Source organism: Cygnus olor, chromosome 9, assembly GCF_009769625.2.
Source record: "Cygnus olor isolate bCygOlo1 chromosome 9, bCygOlo1.pri.v2, whole genome shotgun sequence".
Lineage (NCBI taxonomy): Eukaryota > Metazoa > Chordata > Aves > Anseriformes > Anatidae > Cygnus > Cygnus olor.
Genome location: NC_049177.1, coordinates 7669073 through 7692105, shown reverse-complemented (window position 1 = coordinate 7692105; position 23033 = coordinate 7669073). Strand labels below are relative to the sequence as shown.

Here is a 23033-nt window from a genome sequence, read left to right as displayed (position 1 = left end):
GATGGCACTTCTTGCAAATATTTGATTATTATAACATTTTGACTTTTCATCATTAAGAAGTTCTCACAATATCTGGTTCTCCCTTTGTCCAAGGAAGGAGTGAATACAACCCTCTCTAGGACAAAGGTACACCATTTTTTTCTTAGCAGCATGGAAAATAATAATCTTTGAATATAAGATATCAGAGTAAAGGGGTTTTACGTGGCTTCCAATTTGTGTATCCAGAAAGACTGCTTAATGTGGTCATTATTCACAGCAGACAGTCCATTTAAATCTTTCCTCTTGGGGTTCTTTTTTCCTGTAGACATACAAAATGAAGTTTCTTCCCCTCAAGAAAACCTTGTATGCTGAACTAATACGATATACTCACCTCATTTGCTTTAAACATCCCACTGCATATTCTCTCACGTACTGGTCTGGATAATTGAAATCCAACAATTCCAATGCTTCTCTAGGCAGCAGCTTGGGCCATATCTGAAGGAGAGCCTGAAGCTGTTTTAAAAAGAAGACTATAAGGTTACAGGTAAAGTAACTATTTAAGAAAACAGATGGGTATAACTGCCCATGAAAGTATTCGTACTAACAGAAGGAGAGAAACAGACTGGTCTGGCTGGAAAAAAAAAAAAGTGGGAAAATGGCCCCACTTCTGGTTGAGTTTAACAACCTCTGAAATTATCCCAATGATTTTTTGGCAGTAGGCCTCATTCACATTTACTTGAAAAATCTGTTTCTTCATACATAGACAAGATGCACAGTAAACAATAGTTAGGTAATGCCAGATGTGTGTTTTACAAACAGAGTTTCAGTAAAATTTAGAGAATGTTTTATTAACACTCTCATAAATATGTAAATATTCTGGTAAAAATACAAGTTTTCCCTTAATAAAGGTTTTAAGACCATTTTTGTCAAAGAGAGATCTTTACCAAAAGTATTTATCCATCTCAACCAATGAAGCATTTTCTTACATGTACATAGTAATGGGCTTAAATGCAGAAAGGATGATCCAGATTAGATATTAATAATTAGATAATAATTAAAACCCTCAATCCTGAAGACAATGATGTGCTAGAAAAAGTTGCAGAAAAACTAGTCTATTATTTTGAACTACTAAGAAGAAAAAACATCTAGAGGTCTCATAAAATAAACTTATTGCATTCTAATGAAGCTACCCACCAAGGATATGTTTTAATAATATGTATATATCAATACAACTAAAACAGTACACTATTAGCCAAAATAAGTCTGAATGTGTAAATAAAATATAAAGTGTACACTTTTTCTTTTATATGCTAAGAAGCCATAACTCATGATAAAAATTTCTATTCAATCCTTAGCCCATGAGGGTCAAACAACACCAGTCTTTATATCAAGAAGCACTACAGCCATCAACACTTCCGTATCATGAACACTTGTACTGAAATTCTCAAATAAGTACTAACATTGAGCAGACACTTAATACCATAAAAGCAGATGTTGAAAATGCAAACAGCAGCTACGCCTGCCAGACACACAATAAGAAACTTCAAAACAAATGTATCAGAATTTCTAGACAACCTACTTTAAATCAGGTGCAGAACCCATAGAAATACAGAAACGTTTTCTTAATAATGAATGATCAAAATGAATGAAAAATCTGAGTTACATTCTGAAAAGACAAGTGTAAGTGGCTTTACTTGCTTCAAAATCAGGCAATGAATTTTGAAAGCCGTGGTTGACAGTACGTACATTCACTGTGACTTACATTTCAAGATACAGACCTCCTGACTTTGACTGCAGCAGTACTCAATTGTTGAAATAATTTCAGAGGTTAATAAAATGAGAAAATGTTAACTGATGTGACCTAGAGGAAGTGGGATCTAACTGGCCTATGAAACAAGCAAGAAAATTCATGAAATATGCACTGCTCTGTTTACATTCTTCCTTGGAACTTTTATTAAGAGAAGCACAGTCCAGCTAGCTCCATATCCCAGGTGCATTGCAACTGGCTCAAAAGGGCAGGTCAAGGGACATCACAAACGTTCGTTGCATTTGGAGAAAAACTTGGATTATGAAACGCCCTCATCTGGTTAGACAATAGAGAGGTAGCTCTGAAGAGCTTCCAAATGCGTCTGATTTTTAAAGAACTTTTATAGTTCAGATGTTTCAGGTTTTTTAAAAGTTCTCTACAGTATCAAACACGTTAAAATGCTACACACATGAATTACTGCATAATTCTCCTCCCACGTGGTTTGAAACTCCTGACAAGCTGTGAGAAAATGAGAAACATTGAATTCTCAGCAATGATCTAAAGGTTTAGAGAAAGCTCGAGTCTGACTGGCCTTGGCATATCAGTGTCAACCCCCCCCCCCCCCAGATGAAACAACCACTACTTCTTCCCTAACAAGACAAGTTTTCTATAAGAGACAACACAATTAAAGAAAGGTCAGTATTTTTCTTCCAGTTATTTCAAATATTTAAAAATTAACTAGCCTTTCTCTAGTTCTTGTTAACCATGATGCCACTTCAGTGAAAGTGTCTAATTAATAATGTCTAATTTCCATTTTGAGAATAAATACTGTCTGTGAATCCTGCCAGACAGTTCTGCCATCCCACTACTCTGCTGAGTGAAGAGGTGACGGCAACATAAGGACAAACATATTTAGAACACATTCAGTGCAACTATTCTACTAAAATATTGCAATACAATGAGAGCTTGGATGAAATCTATGTGATAAACAACACAAGAAAGCTGCTTTGATCCATTGTACAGAAATTCATGGACCACTGAACTAATAGGTTAAAGATGGTTTAAAAATCAAACATAATACTCCATTTCTAAGAAAATTTACTACATTTGAGCTGCAATAAAAGAACAGGAAGACCAGAGAAGTTCGTCTTAGTTGTATAAACCAAAGTTCATTGTACCATTTCAACAGTTTCTTCACTCGAGGAAAAAAACAAAACAAAACCTATTTACTCATGATTTGACTGCAGCATTTTTCCACCCCATCTTTGCCTTTTCCCTTACCTGAGCAACATCTTCAAGTTTGTTCCATTTTAAAGACAGCAGCAGTTTTGGCAATGATTGTGGAAAATTTTCACGACAGTCATATCGCAAAGTCCAAATAAGATCCATTTCATTTTCACAGAGCTGAGATAAAGGATCTCTTTCCATTATTTCTTTTAGCACAATATAAAACTTCTTACCACCTCGACCCTAGAAAATGAGAAAGGTATAATGCTTTGATATATTCAGTAAGATTCTTATTTTTAGCACAAATGCTGTATCAGGCAGAATATCAGATAAAAGTCATGAAATACAGGGGAACACCGATTACGTCTTTCTTTCGGATTTCTGAAGCTAGTTCTAAGAACTGCAACTAGTACAGTTATTCAAAATGCAGTGTACAGAAGTTTCTGAATAATAACTTCAAAGTTAATGACACTAGGTGGCAATATTTCTATTTTCCAACTCCAACGGGGAAAACTCTTGTTTAGGATGCATAAATATGCTTTTTCCTTTCGTATTTCAAATGAGCAAATTTTATTGATATATAAATAATGCTTTTAAATTTTTAAGCCAAAAGACACTTTTCCAACAATAACCAAAGGGAAGTGCGGTTGCTAAGTGTACAAAGTGATATTTTTTGTCTTCTAATCCAGACTTGTCTTTTCCAGACATTTAGCTCTGTTTTATCTCTCTGAAACATTAACATAACATTTGCATGAATGAGTCTTCACACTGGCTCAGTTACTACTTCTGTCCTTTTATACTCTTATGCAATCTGCTAGGGCAGAAATTAAAGCAATAATATCAGCAACAACAGAATTCCGTAAATTAATGGGAGATGAAAAACTGCTGTGTCTGAGTAAGGATGTAGCAGTTGAAGGGAGTAAATTAGTTTCACGATAATATTCTGAATAACAACACAGCAAGCTTTTAATACCAAAGCCAACTTTATCTTCACAAAGCTAAAGGAAGTTTCAGAGTAATTGTAAGAGGTTGGCCAAAGGTCTTTACATTGATGGAAAATGAAAAAAATGAAGAAAAGTTGAGAAAAGATGGTAGTAAAATCAGGACTGATAGCAGAAACAAACAGCTATCGTTAAAACAACATTCTGCACAGGTTTTCCACCTGACAAAAAATGTATATTTATGCACCTGTTATACATACAACTTATTTAAATTTAAAAATATTGCCTTTGGCAGATGCTTACCGCCATTGCAGCATTGTCACTGCTTCTTGCAATCTCAGCTGCCTTTTCAAGTATCTGCAAAAAGATGTTTTTAAATACATTAGATTTAAATACAAATCTGACTGAAAGAATAAGTATTATAAAAATGAAGTATTATAAAGAGTTATAAATATTATAAAAATGAAGCAGATAAGGAAATTTTGCTATCTTTTAAATAATTAGAACACTATTATATTGTATATACAGTGGTATAGCATGGAGAAAGTATTTCTCCATCTAAAATTGGATAAAGAGGGAGAAGACTTGTATCAGCTTTGATCAGGCAATATGGGAAACCACAAAAGACTCAGTAATCAGAGACCAAATATCCAGCAGGTAAAATCCTTAACAAGGCACACCTACTTCTTGTTGTTGTTGCAGGTGTTTAGTTCCTCTGTAAGAAATGTTTATTAATGTCGTATTATATCTGCTACTTGGCTGCAAAGCCCACTCACATACTGTGCAAAAACACAAGTGAAGGGAAGTTCAATGTCCTAATCCTATTTGATGTTTGCCCCCTTCTGCTTCTTAGAGTTTTACTCTATTTGCAAATAAACTTTGAAAGTTTCTGCAAGTTCAACTTGGTTCAATTGAATTGAAAGCCCCTCACTGGTGCGTAAGCCCAATACTCGACTCCTGCATTAGACAGCAGCTTTCTTATGAATTGTCACAGCACTTCTGCTCACTCAGCCCCAAAACAGCTGTTCACTGCAGATGGATTGATGCTATGATCCAAAGATTCATCTATTTTTAGACATTATGTTTCTTAAAATAAAGATTTGGCATCTGATTCTCTATTATCTTGGCAGAAACAACCAAAAACACGGGGAAAATTAAAAGCAGCCATACACCAAGCAAGTCTCCTCTAGACAATTCTGAAAAGCAGATTCTCAGATGACATAATTCAAGCAGCTACAACGTTGCTCCTGATCTAACTGCACCTTTCACCAAGAGAATCTTTCTGAGACTGGGTATCTTGCCTTCTTTTCCAAGGGAGAAATCTCAGTATATCCACAGAAATTGAATGAATGGGGTAGTTTAGTGCTCTGATTTTCCCAGTGATACTAGAGTTTATTGCTTAACAGTTTCTTAACTCTAGGGAATTAAAAGAAGCAAAAGCTACTGGAGGAAAAAAAAAAAAAAAAAAGGAAAGGAGCAGAATAGAGCACATTTTGTAGCAGTTCCTCAAATGTGAATACTTTCGGTGAATGTTTCGTCACCAGCTCTGCAATCACTTTATAAAAACGCTCTGGGATTTTACTCTGATATACAAGATTTTTCAGATAAGGTTCAAGAGGCAGCCAAATGAAAGTTACAATGGATAGTTAGGGCCATCAGACATTACCTTAAGGTAAATAAATGAAATAACTTAGTAAAAACTTGTCTGTATTCACCTGAATGCTTTAACATCCTTGGTACCTCAGGTACAAAGCGACTAGAACAAACAAGTGTTAAGAAACACTTTCATATTCCACTTCTGTATTTAGAAGAAAACAGCATAAAGCATTTATTTTCTAAAAGAAAAAAGCTAGTGTCATGAGCAAAATGAACCGTAAAGTGTTACAAATAAAGCAGTTACAAAACTGAGAAATAAAAAGGCCTGTGTGAAGAGTAAATTGGCTAACCAAAACGAAGAAGGCAATTAGTCAGCACTGTTTTAGCTCTTACAATATGTTCAATCCTGTTTTATTACTAGAACATGTATTGCACCAACAGAGGGCGGTATTAAGTAGTGCAAGTTCAAACAACTGCAGGAAGCGGGGAATTCAGTGGAAAAAGCAGAGCTGAAAGTAAGGAAGAAATAGCTATACACATACAAGCATTCATGACTAGTCAGTCTGTCACACCTTACCTTATCAAAGGGAGGGTAATTGATAGGCTGTTTTGAATATTCTTGAAATCTAATGTGCAAAGCTGTTGCATTTTCAATGTAAGGGTTAGTCTGGACAGTTCCCATTGGATTTAACATTTCTTCAAGTTCATCTAAAATGTTAGACAGAATAATTAATACTACATGCCAGGCATCTATTAAAATAAATAAATAAATATTATTGAGTCATTGCCTACTCTAGGCAGTAGACAGAGACATGTTTTGCTGCATAGCACTTCTACAATGCACTGCATTTCTGGTATACACTATCTGTACATCCTACATTCACGAATGTTGGATTATCACCAGTGAAAAAAATGATTTTCCAAAAGAATCGTAACATCAAGGGAAGCTAAGATATTGCTATCTGAGCCAAATCCCTAAATGCAGTCCCAATAAGATCAGTCTCTGTAAACCTGTATATAGACTACCTCTATATCAAATAGTATGAAAGAGTAAAAAGTTTTAAGCCACTTTTTTTTCCAGAATTAGAGCCAGGTTGATACAGTATTTCTCAGGATGAAATTAAGAGTAACTTGTAGATTTCAGACTGTTGTCCTAATCAATCCAAATCATTTAGTAGCAAGCCTTAAAAACCAAATTCTAATTCACATTTTTTGCTGACTCCAATATTGTCATACACAATATAGCTACCCTGTTTAGTTTAAGATACATAGCACAGGGAACTAAATGAAACCTAAAATGCATTTTTAAAAAAAACAGATAACAGATATAAACATGGATCTCCATTTTCATGAGATTTTCTTTCCATAACAAAACACCGAGAATACTATTTTCAAGCAGGCTCTCATCTTTCCTCTTTCCTGATAAACAGTACTTTCATAAAAGACATTAAGACTTTATATATTTATCCACATAAAAAAAATGTGAGTAGCAAAGAGATGATGACAAGAGAACTGGACATGCATGTAGTAAATATTCTACTATTTGATACTGGTCTTCTTTAGTCTCAGGTATCTCAAACAGAAGTCTTAAAATTTAAACTTTACCAGGAAATGATGACCAACTGTGCAGTACAAATTCTCCATTCTTCAGTTGTCCTTTATAATCAAATACCATGGTATTTACCCAGGCTACAGGATAGTGCTGTTAAAAGAAAAAAAAAATTACATGGAAGTTAACATGCCAGAGTTTTGGTGCCTTTTTTTTTTTTTTTTTTTTTTTTTAGTATTGCTGTCTTTCCGAAAAGCAATTAAACACAAGCATAGTTTTCAGTATGTGCTCCAGTCCCTTTGAGACAGTAAGAATTAATTTTAAGGATGCCACTCTGCCAATGTAAAAAAATACTTTTCCCTGAATGTGAGCCAAGATGCTCATTTTTTTCCCATCAGAACGTCTCTCAAGTTCTATGAGTTAGAACAAAACTAACTTTTAAAAATATAATTTGTTAAGCAGCCATTTGCCAGCTTGCTTATAACCAAAATGTTGATGCCTTTTTCAGTGTCTGAGAAGAAAAGGTGTTTTTTTATACCAACGTGAGATTTTTCATACATATGATTCTTAAATACATAGATTTTTTTCATCTTGTATTCTTGAACAATGAAGTGAAGACAATGAAAGATTTTTCAGTATTCAGTGAAATATAATTCAGAGGTACACCCAGGAAAAAAAAAAAGACATACTTACCACTTTTCCTGCTTTCCTAATGGTTTGGTATTTGGAGGGATTCATTGCCTTAGTTGACTTTTTAGTTTTCATCTTATCCATCACAGCATAAACTGCAAAACAGAGCCTTGCCATTCTTGGTAGATCACAGACATTTATTTCAAACTCTAGTACTTCATTCCAAACGTGGTCACTTCTCCCAGATATTTCTGTGCTTACAATTGTTTTACAAAGGAGCTCTGTACCATGGAATATACCAGCCCTAACATGAACCTGCAATAAAGAAACGAGAGAAAAAAATGTTACAACTTGCCACAAAGCCTACAGAATTCTGCACAGAATACTACACAGAACATACACATATACATTTATTCAATATTTCTAACTTGAAAACAATCAATAATTTTGAGATTTTAAAATTAAACAAATAATTATTGAGAACAAATTCTTTTTACTTTGCTATTCATGTTTCTGGCCAGCATGTTATGGAAGAAGAAGTTACTCGTACAAACTAAAATTAGAAGATTGCATCTATTAATGACAACGGAAACAGCCAGCACACTATTTAACAGATGCTGCTTTGTACACATGACGAGGAGTAAGACATACTATGGAAAATAAGAACTGTCATGGCATTTTTTCTATAGGAATTTTCCATATTTTTATAGAAAATTATTTCCATAGAAATTACCTCTGCTGAAAACAACCCCCCGCGAATCTGTGTTCTGAGATACTTTTCAACTTACTCAACAACAGGCATAAGAAATAACACCTGGCTTTTCATATGACTTATTTCCTCCAGAAAATATTCCATGCCTAAAGCAATATTAAATTGCTTTTATATTGCTTTTATCTAGAAAACAAACATTATAAACAGTTCACGTGCTAAAACAGTAACCCTTTTTTGTTTCATTATTTAATTAGCTATGCATCCTCATCAGGACCTTTCCTTTTCCCCTCCCCGTGTATTCTCACCAAAATATTTTAGAAACACAGAAATACTGGAGTCTACCTCAAAATATATTTAATTATTCTTGGTCTGAGGACATTTTAAAACATGGTAACAACACAGATAACTTGAAAAAACAAAGTCCAGATTTTAGAGAAGCTAAAATGAGCAGCTGAGTAACAGAAGAGATATTTTATACCTATTTTTTAAAAACAAAGGTGAGTCACACTTAGTCGGAGTAGAATAATTTAGTGGCAAATCAAACATCATTCAATAGCAGAAGTAACTATGAATTACACAAAAGATTAGTCTCTTCCCATCTGACTGTTTATATAGATGGAAAAATTGCATTTTGATAGCCAAATCAAAATATCTTTGTTCAAGTAACATTGACTGCTAATTTGTAATACTGAATTATATTGCCACATACAACTAGTAATAATCTCTCATTTGTAGTAATAAATGCAATAAATTAATATATAAATGCTTTTAACTTAACATACCTAACATTGAAAGAAAGCATAGGAAACAAGCAACAAGAACAACAGAATGAAAAAGGTAGGACTATTTGTGCAAATGTAAATTCTAACCTCCAGCTAGAACCAATTTGTGCTTCTAAGAAAAGTTTGGGGTTTTTCCAACTTAAGAAAAAAATCATTTTTGATTTAAACTGTTTATAGACATGTATGGAGGGATACTGATGACTGACATCAGAAATCACCTGTAATGGTAATAATAACGTACATAATTCCCAGGAATTCTGTTTTGTCTTTAGCACCCAGAAACCAACAAGACCGGCTAGCTTGAACTATAAAAACAAGGAACAGGAAAGGCGAAGGGAGAGAAGAGAAAAAGATGGAGTTATTGGCACTGAAATTAAACACATTATAGGTCAATGTTAAGATGTGGCTAATTCCTGCATTTCTGTTTAATAACATGTACACACAAAAATGCACGTTTCCAAGTTTCCATACTCTTGGATAGTTTCAGTAAGAATGACAAGTAGGTCTTCATTTTTTGTTGCCAAAACGACAAAGTAAGAAATATGTCAACTTCTTTTAGGTGACCTTCAAAAATATCAATGGAGAAAGACAGGCAGTGAAGGAGAAATAGTCTATAGTCCTTTGGTCACCTTCAAAAAGAAGTTATCAACGTTACAGCTAGAGGAGTAAAAGGTAAATTGATTTTTCAGGTTCCTTATGTTCCTTAAACAGCCTTCCTAACATTCACTTTAAGCTATCATTATTTCTGAGCACTGTTAGAGAAAGTGGGAGATGTTCATAATTTGGTATAATTTTTGGATAAAAAGTAATTTACATTACTATCACAGATCAGGAGGTTGCTGTCATAGCACAGGCAGAGGTATGAGGTCTTGGAGAACACTGTAGTAAGTTACACTCCTTCTTGACACAGGAGCTATAGGAACATTCATTATTAAACTGATTCAGTTGACTTGCATATACACATATAATCCCAATTTTATTCCCAATCACTGAAAGGAAATATTCAATTTAGAAGACATTCACATGAGTCCCAGTGATACTCATAAAACCCACTTTTACCTATTTTTGGCATGCTTCCCCACCGTGAGTTACGAATAGCTACATGAGCATCCATGAAACAGAGAACACACTTTAAAGAAATCTTACTTCAGACAATCTAAGATGTATACAGACTATATGTGTGCATGCATACATACACATAACTATGTATGTATATATTCATGCAGCCAAAATTCCTGTTTACATTTATAATTCTTTTCTAAATCTAATTACAGATTGCAGCATTATATTCTTCAAAAAGGAAATACTGTCTGTGGCTGATGCCAGGGAACCTATTAAAATTTGTTCACAGCCTTTTTGAAACAAGTCACCAGATGGTCCTTTACTAACAAATTTGGAGATTTATTATATGTTCAACTGAATTTACAACCAAATTCCTTCGCTGATTGAAAGCTATCTTATGGCACTATGATTACATTTAGTGTATTATCTGCTTGTGCTTTAAAACCAGTTAACAGTAAATGTTCTAGAATCTACCTGATTTATTTAAAACCGGGGTTTTAAACTCACATTTGCATAGTTTTTGATATTGTTCTTTGACTTCTTGACATCTGATATTATCACTTTGTAGGCCACCAGACTTCCCTGACTGGGGAAGTTTTTTTCACTTCGTAATTATAAAAAGATGTTTTAATGAGAAAAATTCAACTGATCAAATAAAATTTGATAGTAACATAGCAGCCTGGATATTTCTGAAGCACACTGCTGTTTTGCCTGCCCTTGACCAGTTCTAATTTTATGATTTCCATTCCTGTTAAATATAAGGGATTGGATTTTTTTTTTCTTGTCACCCTGACACTCCTTTTTTACTAATGAAATAGTATGTTAGAATGGTGCAGCCAAATAGCAAGACAAAAAGAAAAGCAATTTCAAACATCATGTATTTGGAAAATTGGGTGTTAGCTGAACGAAGTCACTGGTGCTCTAGGTGAAAATACTCAACACAGCTCACGCTGGTAGAGTGCTACCCCATCTAACAAACATTTTGTTTCCCCACTACAAACACTGCACTTATGAATTAGTGGTTTCAGCAAAAGTGAATATTGGCTTGGTCCAAAGTACAGTGAAACTAGGGGAATAATAGCAGTGAATTAAACATCACATTCTAAGGAATCAGAACTAGGATACGAATATGTTCTCAATAGTGAAACAATTTCACAACAGCGTAGGTAGACAATGCAAAGAAATATGCACAAGCTTGCAAGATTAATGCATGAAATTTGGTAACTACAGCACTTAGGTTTTGAAGACTACAATGCATTCAAAATACTAAATACCCCTTTAGGTTGCGTCCACAAGAATCAATACTAAAGAACTATTAATTTTCATTGTTTCTCCTCAACATATTTTCTTTTTCCTCTAAATGTGTATTGAAATTAATCAAAGCTCGTATTTTATAAGTGTGTGTGGTATATACATATCTATATTTAAAATATATAAATATATATGATAGCTACAACGCTTCTGGAATCCACCTTCTCCTCCTCCTTCCCTTTTATTTTAAGGCTTTAATAGTCTACAGAGTGTAAGGCTAAGAAGATAATACTAATACATAGCTAAATAATGGTTTAGATATAGTAAAAGAAAACTTCTGGTTTTGCAGACATCCATTTCCACAGCCACGCTGTGTAATAGAGTAAAACTGTAACAAAGGTCCATTTAGCCATGTAGTAAAATGAAATATTCCTAATACACATGGAGGTTGGGACAGTAGTTTTGAAGAAAAATGCACTGGGTATCTTGAACAAAGCATCTGAACAGCAAACATCAATGGCTAATTGAATTTCTTTTGAACTTACTTAAATAATTGTTTGTCAAACAAAATAAAGGAAATTAATGCTGTTCTATTTCCAAGGCAAGTGTTTTTTGAGGTCTTAAAGTAATTGTGCAAAAAACTGCCACGTGTTAACAACTTGTGGTCTGTGAAACAGTCAGTAGCCCAGTCATGTACATTTTACAGGAAGTGCTACTACAGCTTTCTTTTGTATGTGTGTGTGTGTACTCAGCATGTTTAGACAATAAAAGACAGATCGTGCAGAAGCATGCTATCAGTGCTTAGACTCACAGAAAATTTATTCTGGAGTACAAAATTACCTTAAGTTCCCATGAAAAATGTTTAGTATTTAATCTACTTTTGCTTGTCAGATGTTTATGGCAGCTTAGTCTGAATAAGCTTATTTCATACCAATATCAGTACTTACAGATATCAACTTAAAAAAAATAATCAAGTATCACATGAACACACATTTCATACTGTCTGTAATTATTAATAATGTTCTAATGTGCATATCCAACTTCAAACAATAAAGCAATACTTTTAGCAATAAAGCAAGATCTTAAGCCATAGCACCAATATAACCAAGTGAAAATACACTTTCACTGAACTTAAAGCGGTTTCATTCTGAATTCACTAAACATAGAAAAGCATTAAAATTATGAACAGAATGTCTTCTGAAACTAGAAGTAATTACTTACTTTGGCATTTTCTTCTGTATTTAGTTTATTACCCTTTAACAGAGTAATCTTGAAAGGGCTGCAAACATCCCATACACTCTGAGAAGGGAAACAAAGATGCAAGTTCTCTCATGATCAATGTAACATATTTGGACCTATTTGATGAACTAAACATTTTCAGCAAAGCCATAAATACAAACTAAAAAATACAGATTTTTTTTAACATGAATTTGAATTCCTAAAAAATGAATTTGTTATCATAACTACACAAGCATACCAGATGCTCTAAAAGGAAAGAAAAGTAGAAAAAACACTAAGCTGAAGATACTGGAGGAAAAAAGAACATTCATTGCATATTATTTGCAATAATATTATAACCCTTCAAATGTATTATTCACTCTCAATACATGCAAAATATTTAAAAGAGCAAAGCCACTTTCTTTAGAACAGCAGTACAGAACTTATAACTGTGCCATAAAGCCATGGTATGTTTAACAATAAGGAAAGCACCACATTAAAAGAAAAGTTAGATTTATATGATGACAAAAGTTGCCATCATTGAAGTGGCAACAGCATGCAAGATACATGGGCTAATATAAGAGAACTGAAACCACCACTGTCCAAGCTAGTGGAGCCTACGCATTGTGTTGAAGCTGCAGAATACTGATCTCTGCAATAAATTCTCCAGTTGCTGGTACCAGATTATTACCTGCTCTTCTGGCTTGTGGTTAAAAGTAGAATCAGCAGCAATGAAAAGGGGACAGTGGGTCTTTTTGTGGAAGCCAGGAAGAGGGCAAGAAGGAGGCAAGAGTACGTAAAAATTATCCCAAAAGCCGCAAGGCCTGCTATTTCTGACAAGCAACTGGGGGCTCTGAGTAGACCAAGGAGACCTATACTGGGAAACAGAAGTAGCAGCAGAAATCCCAGGCATTGTGGTTTATATTCCACAATTCTCTTTTCCTTTTGGATATTGCATACTCTCCACATCAACTTACAGTTGTTGTTCTTGTTTTTTTTGGTGGCAGAGGAAGAGGAAGGTTGGATGATTTTCGGTTTATGGCAGCTTCTATGGCAATCATCTCCTGTTCACACATTTTCTTTATGGTACAACATTCAACTAGAGTCAGCTGAGGAAGAGTCCTGTTCATCACACAGTTGCGTATATACTAAAAGACCATGGAAAATAGTTATTAACAGAATATTCCTACAACAACTTTTAAATCAAAGAAGCTGTATTATATTGCAAAGATACTAAGGAAATGGTGCATAAGTATTTTACAATTGGAAAGTGCAGCAGACATGAGGAGGAAGCACAGCTTTGCTCACCATCTGATGGCATAGGATGTATGGTGAAATTTTGGCCAAGGCTCCAGAAACTAATCATTACATTAAGTTAGAAAGAGCTTTATGTACCTGAAACTGAATTAATGGGTGATCACCGAAAACGTACTCTAGCCTCCCACTAACTTGCAGCACATAATCAGCAGGATCAATTTCCTCATCTTCTTTTCCATGGATAGTCAAACGTTTTCGGATTGCCAGCTCGTTCAACTTGATGGGATTCATGTTAGGAGACACCTGAAAACTAAATACATCCTAACAAAACACAAACAGAGATGCTGATATCAAACTCATCACCATCAGACATACAAGACTTAAACTGTAGCATACATAATGAATAAAATCTTAAGTTTTCAAAAATATCTGAATATATTAGAAATAAAGTAATTCAGGTAATTTTTAAAACAGTTTCTGATATATTTGGGTAACTCTTTAAAAACAAGCTTCCAAGAAATATATAACTGATACAGATTTGTGCAACTTTAAGCTATCTTACAGTTAAATATTTTCATGTGTCTCTGTTCCAACCTGAGCATTCAGTGTTACTGCTCAGTTTAAAATGGTCTACTTTAACTTTTCTACACTGTTAAAGTGTTAAAAAAGGCCATTTTTAACCTTGACATCTTCAGCGCAATTGGAGCAATAAAAGCTCCCAAAATGACCAATTCCCAAACTATTTTAATATCATAGGTATTTTTAAGAATGCAGGACTTTATCCAAACTCAAATAAAACAAACCTGAACAAACTATTTCAGATTTTTGTGCTATTTTTAGATTTTACTGAAACAGAATCAATAGCAGATCAGTAGCACATTTGGGGAACCTCTACTGGAAAGAAATTGATCTTTATATTAAACTTACCATATTTAGCCCACTCTGGCTTTCAGTTTATGATTTTGCATGCTTTAAATTAAGCTGCAAAGAGTTGTTTCAAATTCATAAAATTAAATTTTAGTTTTCTACTCAACTTACAATTTCTACTAAGCTACTGTCGTACTAGATGCATCATGGAATAATTCAAGGTCAAATGTGCATGTGGCTCATGTATATGTTTAAAATTCTTAGGAAACACGTTCACATTCACAGGATTGGTCTCAATTATTGAAAAAGATAACTGACTCAACAGTGATTTAAAGGCTTCTAAATCAGGATGTTGATCTAGAACCTTACATTTTAGATCGTGAATGAGAGAAAAAAAAGTTATGTATGCATTTAATGGTATTTATCAGTATTAGATGTGTCATTTTTTCTCCTTTTTGGCCGCTACCTAGTTATCCTCTATATATCACTGTACTCAGAAGAAAAATAATGTTTCAAGTAATAAAGCAGAGTAAACTGTTAATGTGATTTATGTACAGAAACACTGTCTAATCTGGGGGCAGTACAGAAAACAGGCATAGCAGCAAATACCCATAGCATTCTGAATACAACGTGGAAAGACTGCATTTCCAATGCAAAATTCTAATCAAGCTTTTAAAGGCTATTTATGTATATCTATAGTATCTTTAGTTTTGATTTCTGATTTTAAAAAGGTAAAGGTAAGAAGTTACTGCTTTTTAAACTAGGGGAAAAGAAAGGTTTACATGCATTTAAAGAAATGTAAATGAAGGTCCTCTGTGAAATCTTTCTTCTCCATTCATCTACCGTATTATGTTCTGCACACCTATATTTGCAAATGTTGATTTCGTCAAGTTCTGGTGCTTGCTTTTTATTCTTTTTGTGCACACATTCATGACCGTGTAAACATGCTAAGAGCAGTTATTTACAAACAAAGTGTCATCTGACTCTCATTCTTATTACTCGTGTTTTATTTATATAGAAGGTTAGCAGTAAGAAGCCAAGCAGCCCTAATGGAAAAATCTAACTGTGTAAAGTCAGACAAAATTCATTTTTTATTTTCTCAGTTTCTGCATGGCTCACAACAGCTTCCCCTGTTCCAAATTCTGCCAAACAGTGAAGGCTTTCTTCTCCTGTCATAATTGACAGTGAGTAGACAGGGAATGAAACCTTTTCTTCCCAGGAAGTTGGTGCCCTGTGACAGCTGCTTTACTTCCAACTTGTAGGTCTTTACATGTGTATCACAGAAATGGGGATCAGCTTCTTTGTCTTGCTCCAGAGCTGATTAGATTGGTTTTATATTGTTCTCTATTTCTTGCAGCGTTCCTACTGAAAGGACACAGCAGTATCAATACTTTCCTATTTAATTCTCCTGAGATGATTTTTAGTAGTCAGTGGAAGTAGTTTGGAACAGAGTTTACTGCTCTAAAAAAACAGCTCTGATTTGAACTGTTAATAGCTTTGAAGGTCAGAACTGGCAGCAGAAGCATCTGAAACATTTGAAATGTCAGCAGCCTAAGCTATTACAGTGGCAGGCAAATGCATTTTGTACCAGCATGAACTTTTGCACTCCTTTTGTACCATTATCATGTGTATATATACACAATATTTTCATTAAAAGCTGACAAATACATATTCTCGTTCTTCCTGCAAAACTGCAAGTCCTCCACTAAGACGTAGGGGTTTTATTATGTTGTTTGTGGTTTTTGTTTGTTTTTGTAAAAACACGTACGCACCCAACATCAGCTGGTTACTTACTGGTTACCAAGTGTAGTATTCATCTCTGTGCTTAGTGTTTCCGGAGTCAGGTATGATTTATTATTTTGGATATATTTTTTTTTAGCATTAATAAAGACAGTATCAGAAATAATAAAGCTTTGTAAATAAAATCAGCTTAATCATTAGAACATCAGTACCTACTAACTGGGTCTAAATGGACAATAAAAATAGTCTGATATATTATAGCACACTTCTAAGATTTTAAGGTTCCCCATGCTGACACCTTGCTGTTACTAAAAAGAACACTGTAAAAATGTAGATGAGAATTGGTAGACTCAGGTAGAATCAGAGCAACTTTATCATCAAAACAATGAAGTACAGTAGTTTTATGAAGAAACTAATTTTTTTTTCTTTCAAAAATAAGCTATGGGGTCTGTTAGCTGGACTACAAGAAACAAAAAGGTAACTCTTGGTTTCAGTTAATATTTATTCATTTAGGGAATAATAATTCATCTTTTTTGCACTTACTTCTCAACTAATTAGCAGATTAACCCTAAAGATGTTAAAAAATGAACCACGCACATAAAGAAACGTTTTAAATACAGTGTCTCCCAATTCATCAGCATCTCCTGGACCAACAACTGATCCCTAGTGAAGTCACACAATAATAGTTGGCCAAAAAAAAATGTGACAACTTGGAAGTATGTTCTGTGTTTTAAATGAACATGAAATAATACAAAATGTAAGAGCTGTATATTTTCACTTTAAAAGCAAAAAAGTAGAACTACCATTTGACTTCAGAAGTTCAGTTCATGACTGGCCATTGGCTTCCTCCCTTTCTTTCAAAAGTCAATCAACCCAGTAAAAGAATTTGCTTTCTGAATCAAAAACTGTAACGTTGATATTCTATTTCTCTTGCATGATCAATCACATTCTATCTCAGATCAGAATTAAGAACAGCACATTAAATATGATAAATAACCATTCCTACCTGGCAGTTATCAAAATGAATGGCCACTACAAGATTTCCACTATACAGCTTATCTTGGAAGTTCTCTGGGATAACAGGTTCCTGTTCTGGTGGGTAAGTGTGCATTAACCAGTCCATCCAGGAAAGACCCACTAGTGACTGAATTTTTTCCTCACTGATTCTCCGCATTTTAGCTCGGAAGTCATTCACTTCAGGATCTTGTAAGGCATCGAACTCATGGAGACCTAGAAGAGTACAGTCAAAGTGATTTGTACCTACCTGTACAGATTATCTATTCACCACCCCTCCCCAAACCTTTATTATCTTAAAGTAAGGTTGTATAAGTGGTTTTCTTCAGATATTCCATCTAAAATGAGTGCTCGAAAGTGAGTTGGGTTGTACATCCTCCTGTACATCAGTGGGCTTGCAAAGTTATTTTCATAATTCCCATGCAGCCTGGCATGATTGTTTAAACAGCAAGAACCAATGCCTCGCTTAACATTAAATGGGAAATCCAACCTCACTCTGATTTTGAAATAGATTGGGAAGTTTAACGTCTCTCCTGACAAGAGACGATGCAAACAAAGCGCAGTAAATGCATCATAACAAATGCATATGGGAGGAAGTGTTTTTAAGCTATCATCTTTCCCCTCTACCCCCTGAAAGATGACAGTGCCTTTTAGATTTTGTTTAAAAGGCAAAAAAATGAGAGCGGGACTGCAAATAGATAAATTTATTCTTGATTTTTCCAAGTGATTAAAATAAACCCCCTACTCAAGTAAAAGTGACAGCACTGAAAGTTCAACCAATCCAAGTCCAATAAAGTTTTCCAAAATATATAAAGGAAGAATATGCAGTGGAGAGCCCCCACAGCTGTGGTTCTTCAGTACTTCAGGAAGTTTAGGACCTGCAAGAGCGTTTCTTTCATTTCTCCCAAACATTGAAGGGCATTGTCCAAATTGCAAAAAGCACTAAACACCTTTTAGAATGAAACACTAAGTTTATAAGCTTAGACTGGAAGACATTTTTTCACTACTGAGGTACACAATAGGGGTTGCTGAAAGAAGGATCCTGTGCAGCTACAGTAAGCAAAATACCAACCAAAGAATATGAATCTCATGTAATCTGTCAGAATATGTTTGAATGGTTAAACTATCTAACTGTTTCCATTGTTGGTTTTAACAAATAGGCAGACAGCGTACTGCTGAAATCTAAACAAAACCTGCAGTCTTTATAAAAGAGCTAACAATGGTTCATTGTCTTAAAACAAGAGGTACGACCTCACATGACCCTGTCAATCTTTACTGTATAACCAGACTAATTTAAAAGCTGAAAATTCTGAAATAACATCAAGAACAAGTTACTGTAAAACCTTTAAAAATAGCTTTTCATTGTTTGCTGAAAATCAGCACTATAATTGAGAGCAAAACCAAGAATATTACATTGTTAACCAACTCAGAAAACATGTATACCAAACCCATAGTAATTTCTAGTTCCCTCTGTGTATCCACTTTGTTGTTAGATGATAACACTTTTCACGGGTTATGCTTTCCATCACTTAATAATAATATTATAATTTTTTCTCCCATCATATAAGATAAAATTTGCATCTTTTGTGTAGTAATATCATACAGTGCTGAACTGCAATACAGAGTAGCTTTCACCGACTTTCAAACATTTCATCTTTAGTGTTTAAATTATTTTAAACTTTATCAATACTTGTTTGAGAAAGGGAAATTTTGTCAGGGACAAAAAGAGAAAGAAAATATTTTATTTTTTTCCATTGTTAGCAAATAAGACCCTCTTACAAAACAAACTTTTTGAAAAATGAAAAGTAAATGTAATTACCTTTGCCTATGAGGACACCTATTTTGGAATCCAACTTTTCTCCTGGATCACAATTCCTTGTCACTAGTTTAAGGACAGGAAGAAAGGGTCTAACATCACAAAGTCTTCGTGTTTCATCCTCTAATTCTTCATGTACAGCAGTTTGATTCACACATGAGAACATGTAAGAGTCAATCTCCATAAGGAGATGAAAGAGTGGATAGCTATGTGCCTGCTTCCATAACAGCTGGAGGGAAAAAAAAATAGTATGTTTGTTAACTTGGTTCATTTTTATCCCTATATATCATTATACATTTGCTTTGTCTTTATTTTACTTTCTATCTTGTGGTTATTTTTATGCAGTAATCAGTATGCATAAACATCTCAGAGGTTAAAAGTACACAGGGACAAGTAATGGGAGGTGATGAGAAGGGCAGCGCTAACCCTCATCCTGATGCTCATCCAGGGACTGACACTATATAGTCCCATTTCCAGAAAAGTTGCAGGACTGTGGCTGTCACTCACTAGGACAATAGAGCATTACTGATTTTGGAGGCAGATGTTTTTGGTGCCAACCAGCAAACTGTCATTCTCCTCCACCCATTCCCATCACCTCCTATCAAAGATCCTCCTTCCTCAAGACACATCTATACCTGATTTTTACACACGCACCCAGCTGCACCCAGTCTTGTGACGATTGTAATATATGGTCAATGTGTTCCCACTATAGAACTGATTTCTGAATAAGAAATCCCCTGTTGTCTGTAGAAGCTCAGAATAAATTTATTTGTAAGCTACTTGCAGGTCACCATTATAAATTCTTCCCAGACATTAAATTTGGAAATAAAATAGAACTCTCTTTTATCTAAATACTATTAAAATTTGTCTGTAAGAATGTTTTTGTCCTACTTTTAAAGGTTTAGATTTTAAGGATTTGTTTCTAAAGCTTATTTTGAAACAGGAATTGCAGGATCAATAACGAACAAAATCTTTCTTGAAAAACCTTAACAAAAAAAGTTGAACTGAACTCCTTTTGCCAAGCTGAAAACACCTGCATATATTTCAGAGATTCATACAATCAAGTCTGCCTTCCAAAAATGTATCCCAGTACATTGCGCCTATCTGTGCAAAAGCTTTGTTTGGCCTAGAACAAAAATTCCTATTTCAAAGATCTCAAAAGACACCAAATCTATGATTTCCTTTGTGTTATCCTCCATTAGGTAATTACATTACTTAAGGATCTGTGGTTCCATTTTAGTTTGAGTTGGCTATAATTTCCAGATACTAGTACTTATTATAACCCTTAAGCATCATAATATTTATAAAGATCAAGTTCCCAAAACTGACTCCCACTGAAAGCAGACACTCACCATCACCCACAGTACTGGCCTGGTAGAATTACAGTGTCTGCAGAAATTCATTTATTTTTTTAATTCCCCAGCCCTCAAATAATGGCTATTTTTCATTTTTCCCCCACTTATTTTAATCTTAACAGTTCCTCATACAAGACAAATTCCTTACACTTGCTCTCAAGTCCTCTGTTTATAAATCCAAATATCCCCAAATTAGGGCTTGTCACAGCAATGTGCTGGGAACAAAGCTGTTAATACACTATGCTAAGTTTTCATTTTTGTTTGTTTTAAATTCAGTGATTTCCATGAAAGTCCTCCTTTTCTCTGAAAAACAGCTAAGTATCAACAGTACCTGTTTATAAGCATGTTAAGGTTCGATGTGTTGCAAACATCAAGAAAACCACACAGGTCCCTTATTGTTGGCGCTTACATACCTGTTTTTTAAATTCTTTATCGGTTGCAATTACTATCAGCTTTTTCATAATTTTACCCACAGATTGTTATCTGACCAACTAAGCCGTTGTTGCCCAGGTTAACCTTTTACTACAACAACGTCATTTTTCTAGTCAGAATTATTTCAAGTATTTGAGTATAGCACAAAACATAGATCACTTCAATTCCTAGTAATATTCTCATTTCTTCTACAAAACCAAGTGGTCCACTGCTTAAAAAGAGTATTTTAGCATCTAGAAAGTTTCAAGCCAGGGGTACAATTAATTACTTGAAGCTACTACTTATATAAAGAAAATGATTTCTATCAAGAAGTGAACACCATCAGACTGAATAGGAATTAACAAACGACACGCTTGCTAACCAGACAGTGGAATGGAATGAGAAATAACCCTTTACAATTTTCTTTTAGAAGTTTATTATGCTCAAGAAGCAGGTTACTTGTTATTGTAAGTCACCTGCTACGCTTTTCCAAAGTTACCCTCACATGGCCAATGAAAGGTCAGTCGATTATTCTTTAAACCTGTGGTTATTTCCTTACGTACCCCACTTCCTTCACTTCATTTGGAAGTATTCCTTCATTTTTTTTGAGTCAGCTTTTAAGACAGTCCAAAACAAGAGGAGCTTTTTGTGAAGACAAATTTAGAGGAAATTCTCCAAGCAGTTTACTTGCCATTTCAGCTACAGGCTTCAGTTTTAAAGAAAATGTAATTTAACACAACCCCTAGTTGAGCTGTGAGTCAAGCGCTCCTACTTTAAGTAGGACTACTATTTGCTGCAGGAAAGACAACAAAGCTAGAAAAAGAACTAGTTCTCTGTGCTGCTGACATGAAAAACAGAGAGACAGCCACTTCTGTGTCGTTTTCAGTGTCGCTCTCTGGTGTTTAGTGATGTTCCATTAACATTTATTTTCGATGCTGAAGTCTAATGTTTTCCCCCAGAAAGCATCCTTCTTGATTCTCACAGCCGGTCATACTGAATCTTGATGCTGAAATTTGAATTTCCATCCTTATGTTTATGTTTACCAAGCCTAGAGGCAGTTTTCACTTGGAAACAGCAAAGTGATTCAACTCTTAATATAACTCTTCATGAGGAAAACTGCAAAAATTTACTATCAATATTTTTTATTATTATTTTAATGGAAAAACTAAGTTGGTACAGAACAAACAAAATATTATTTTTTGTGCATAATACAGACCTGTTACTAACCAGCCTAAGTTCATAAGTTCTTCATGTTTATTAAACTTGAAGGAAAAAAACCAACAACCCTAAAAACAACAACCCTATTACTAAAAGGCTTTAAAGCAAGTATTCTTGCACATGTCAAGCTTTAATAACAAGCCCTTTTTCAACAGCGTCTGTGACTTTATTACTAGATGGCATTACCTAACAGCAAGACTCCAATCTCAATCCATATCAAAGGAAATGGTTAAAAGTAACCTCTTACATGCAAGGCAACCAGATATTTACTATACCACTTAAGAAAAAGAAGTTCTTTTAATTAAGGAATTCCATGGATCTGCAAAGATCCATACATGCTATGCCTAAAATCCTTCAAGTGAAATTTGTACTAAAGGAAGAATTAGGAGTGATGTGTCTAAATTAAAGCTGAGAGGGAAGGAAGAACAAAGAACAGACAAGTCATTAAAACAAATTCACATTATTTTTCCATTAACAATATATTTCACAGGAAAAAAAATAAAGACAAATGCAAGCATGAGGTTACGAATTTTCTGTAACAAGAATAAAGTTAAATGGAATCAGCCTGAAAAAGGAAGACATCAGTAAGGTCTAAGAACCCATAGTTCGGTGAGCTATTTTAATGCTAGCTTCATATTATCAACATTTGCCTGGCAAAAGG

At 34.4% G+C, this 23033-nt stretch overlaps 1 protein-coding gene across 12 annotated transcripts in view; it reads right to left on the bottom strand.

Moving 5' to 3' along the window:
- Positions 1–23033, bottom strand: part of PIK3CB (phosphatidylinositol-4,5-bisphosphate 3-kinase catalytic subunit beta) — a 129165-nt gene that overhangs the window by 19106 nt on the left and 87026 nt on the right. For all 12 annotated transcript variants that reach the window (XM_040566639.1, XM_040566637.1, XM_040566638.1 and 9 more), the window contains 11 exons: positions 19392–19617; positions 17565–17788; positions 14090–14272; positions 13672–13842; positions 12698–12775; positions 7733–7984; positions 7096–7192; positions 6068–6198; positions 4198–4251; positions 3008–3196; positions 371–492 (listed from right to left, as the gene is read on the bottom strand). In XM_040566639.1, coding sequence (XP_040422573.1) covers positions 371–492; positions 3008–3196; positions 4198–4251; positions 6068–6198; positions 7096–7192; positions 7733–7984; positions 12698–12775; positions 13672–13842; positions 14090–14272; positions 17565–17788; positions 19392–19617 — 1727 coding nt within the window. The remainder of the gene's footprint in view (positions 1–370; positions 493–3007; positions 3197–4197; positions 4252–6067; positions 6199–7095; positions 7193–7732; positions 7985–12697; positions 12776–13671; positions 13843–14089; positions 14273–17564; positions 17789–19391; positions 19618–23033) is intronic.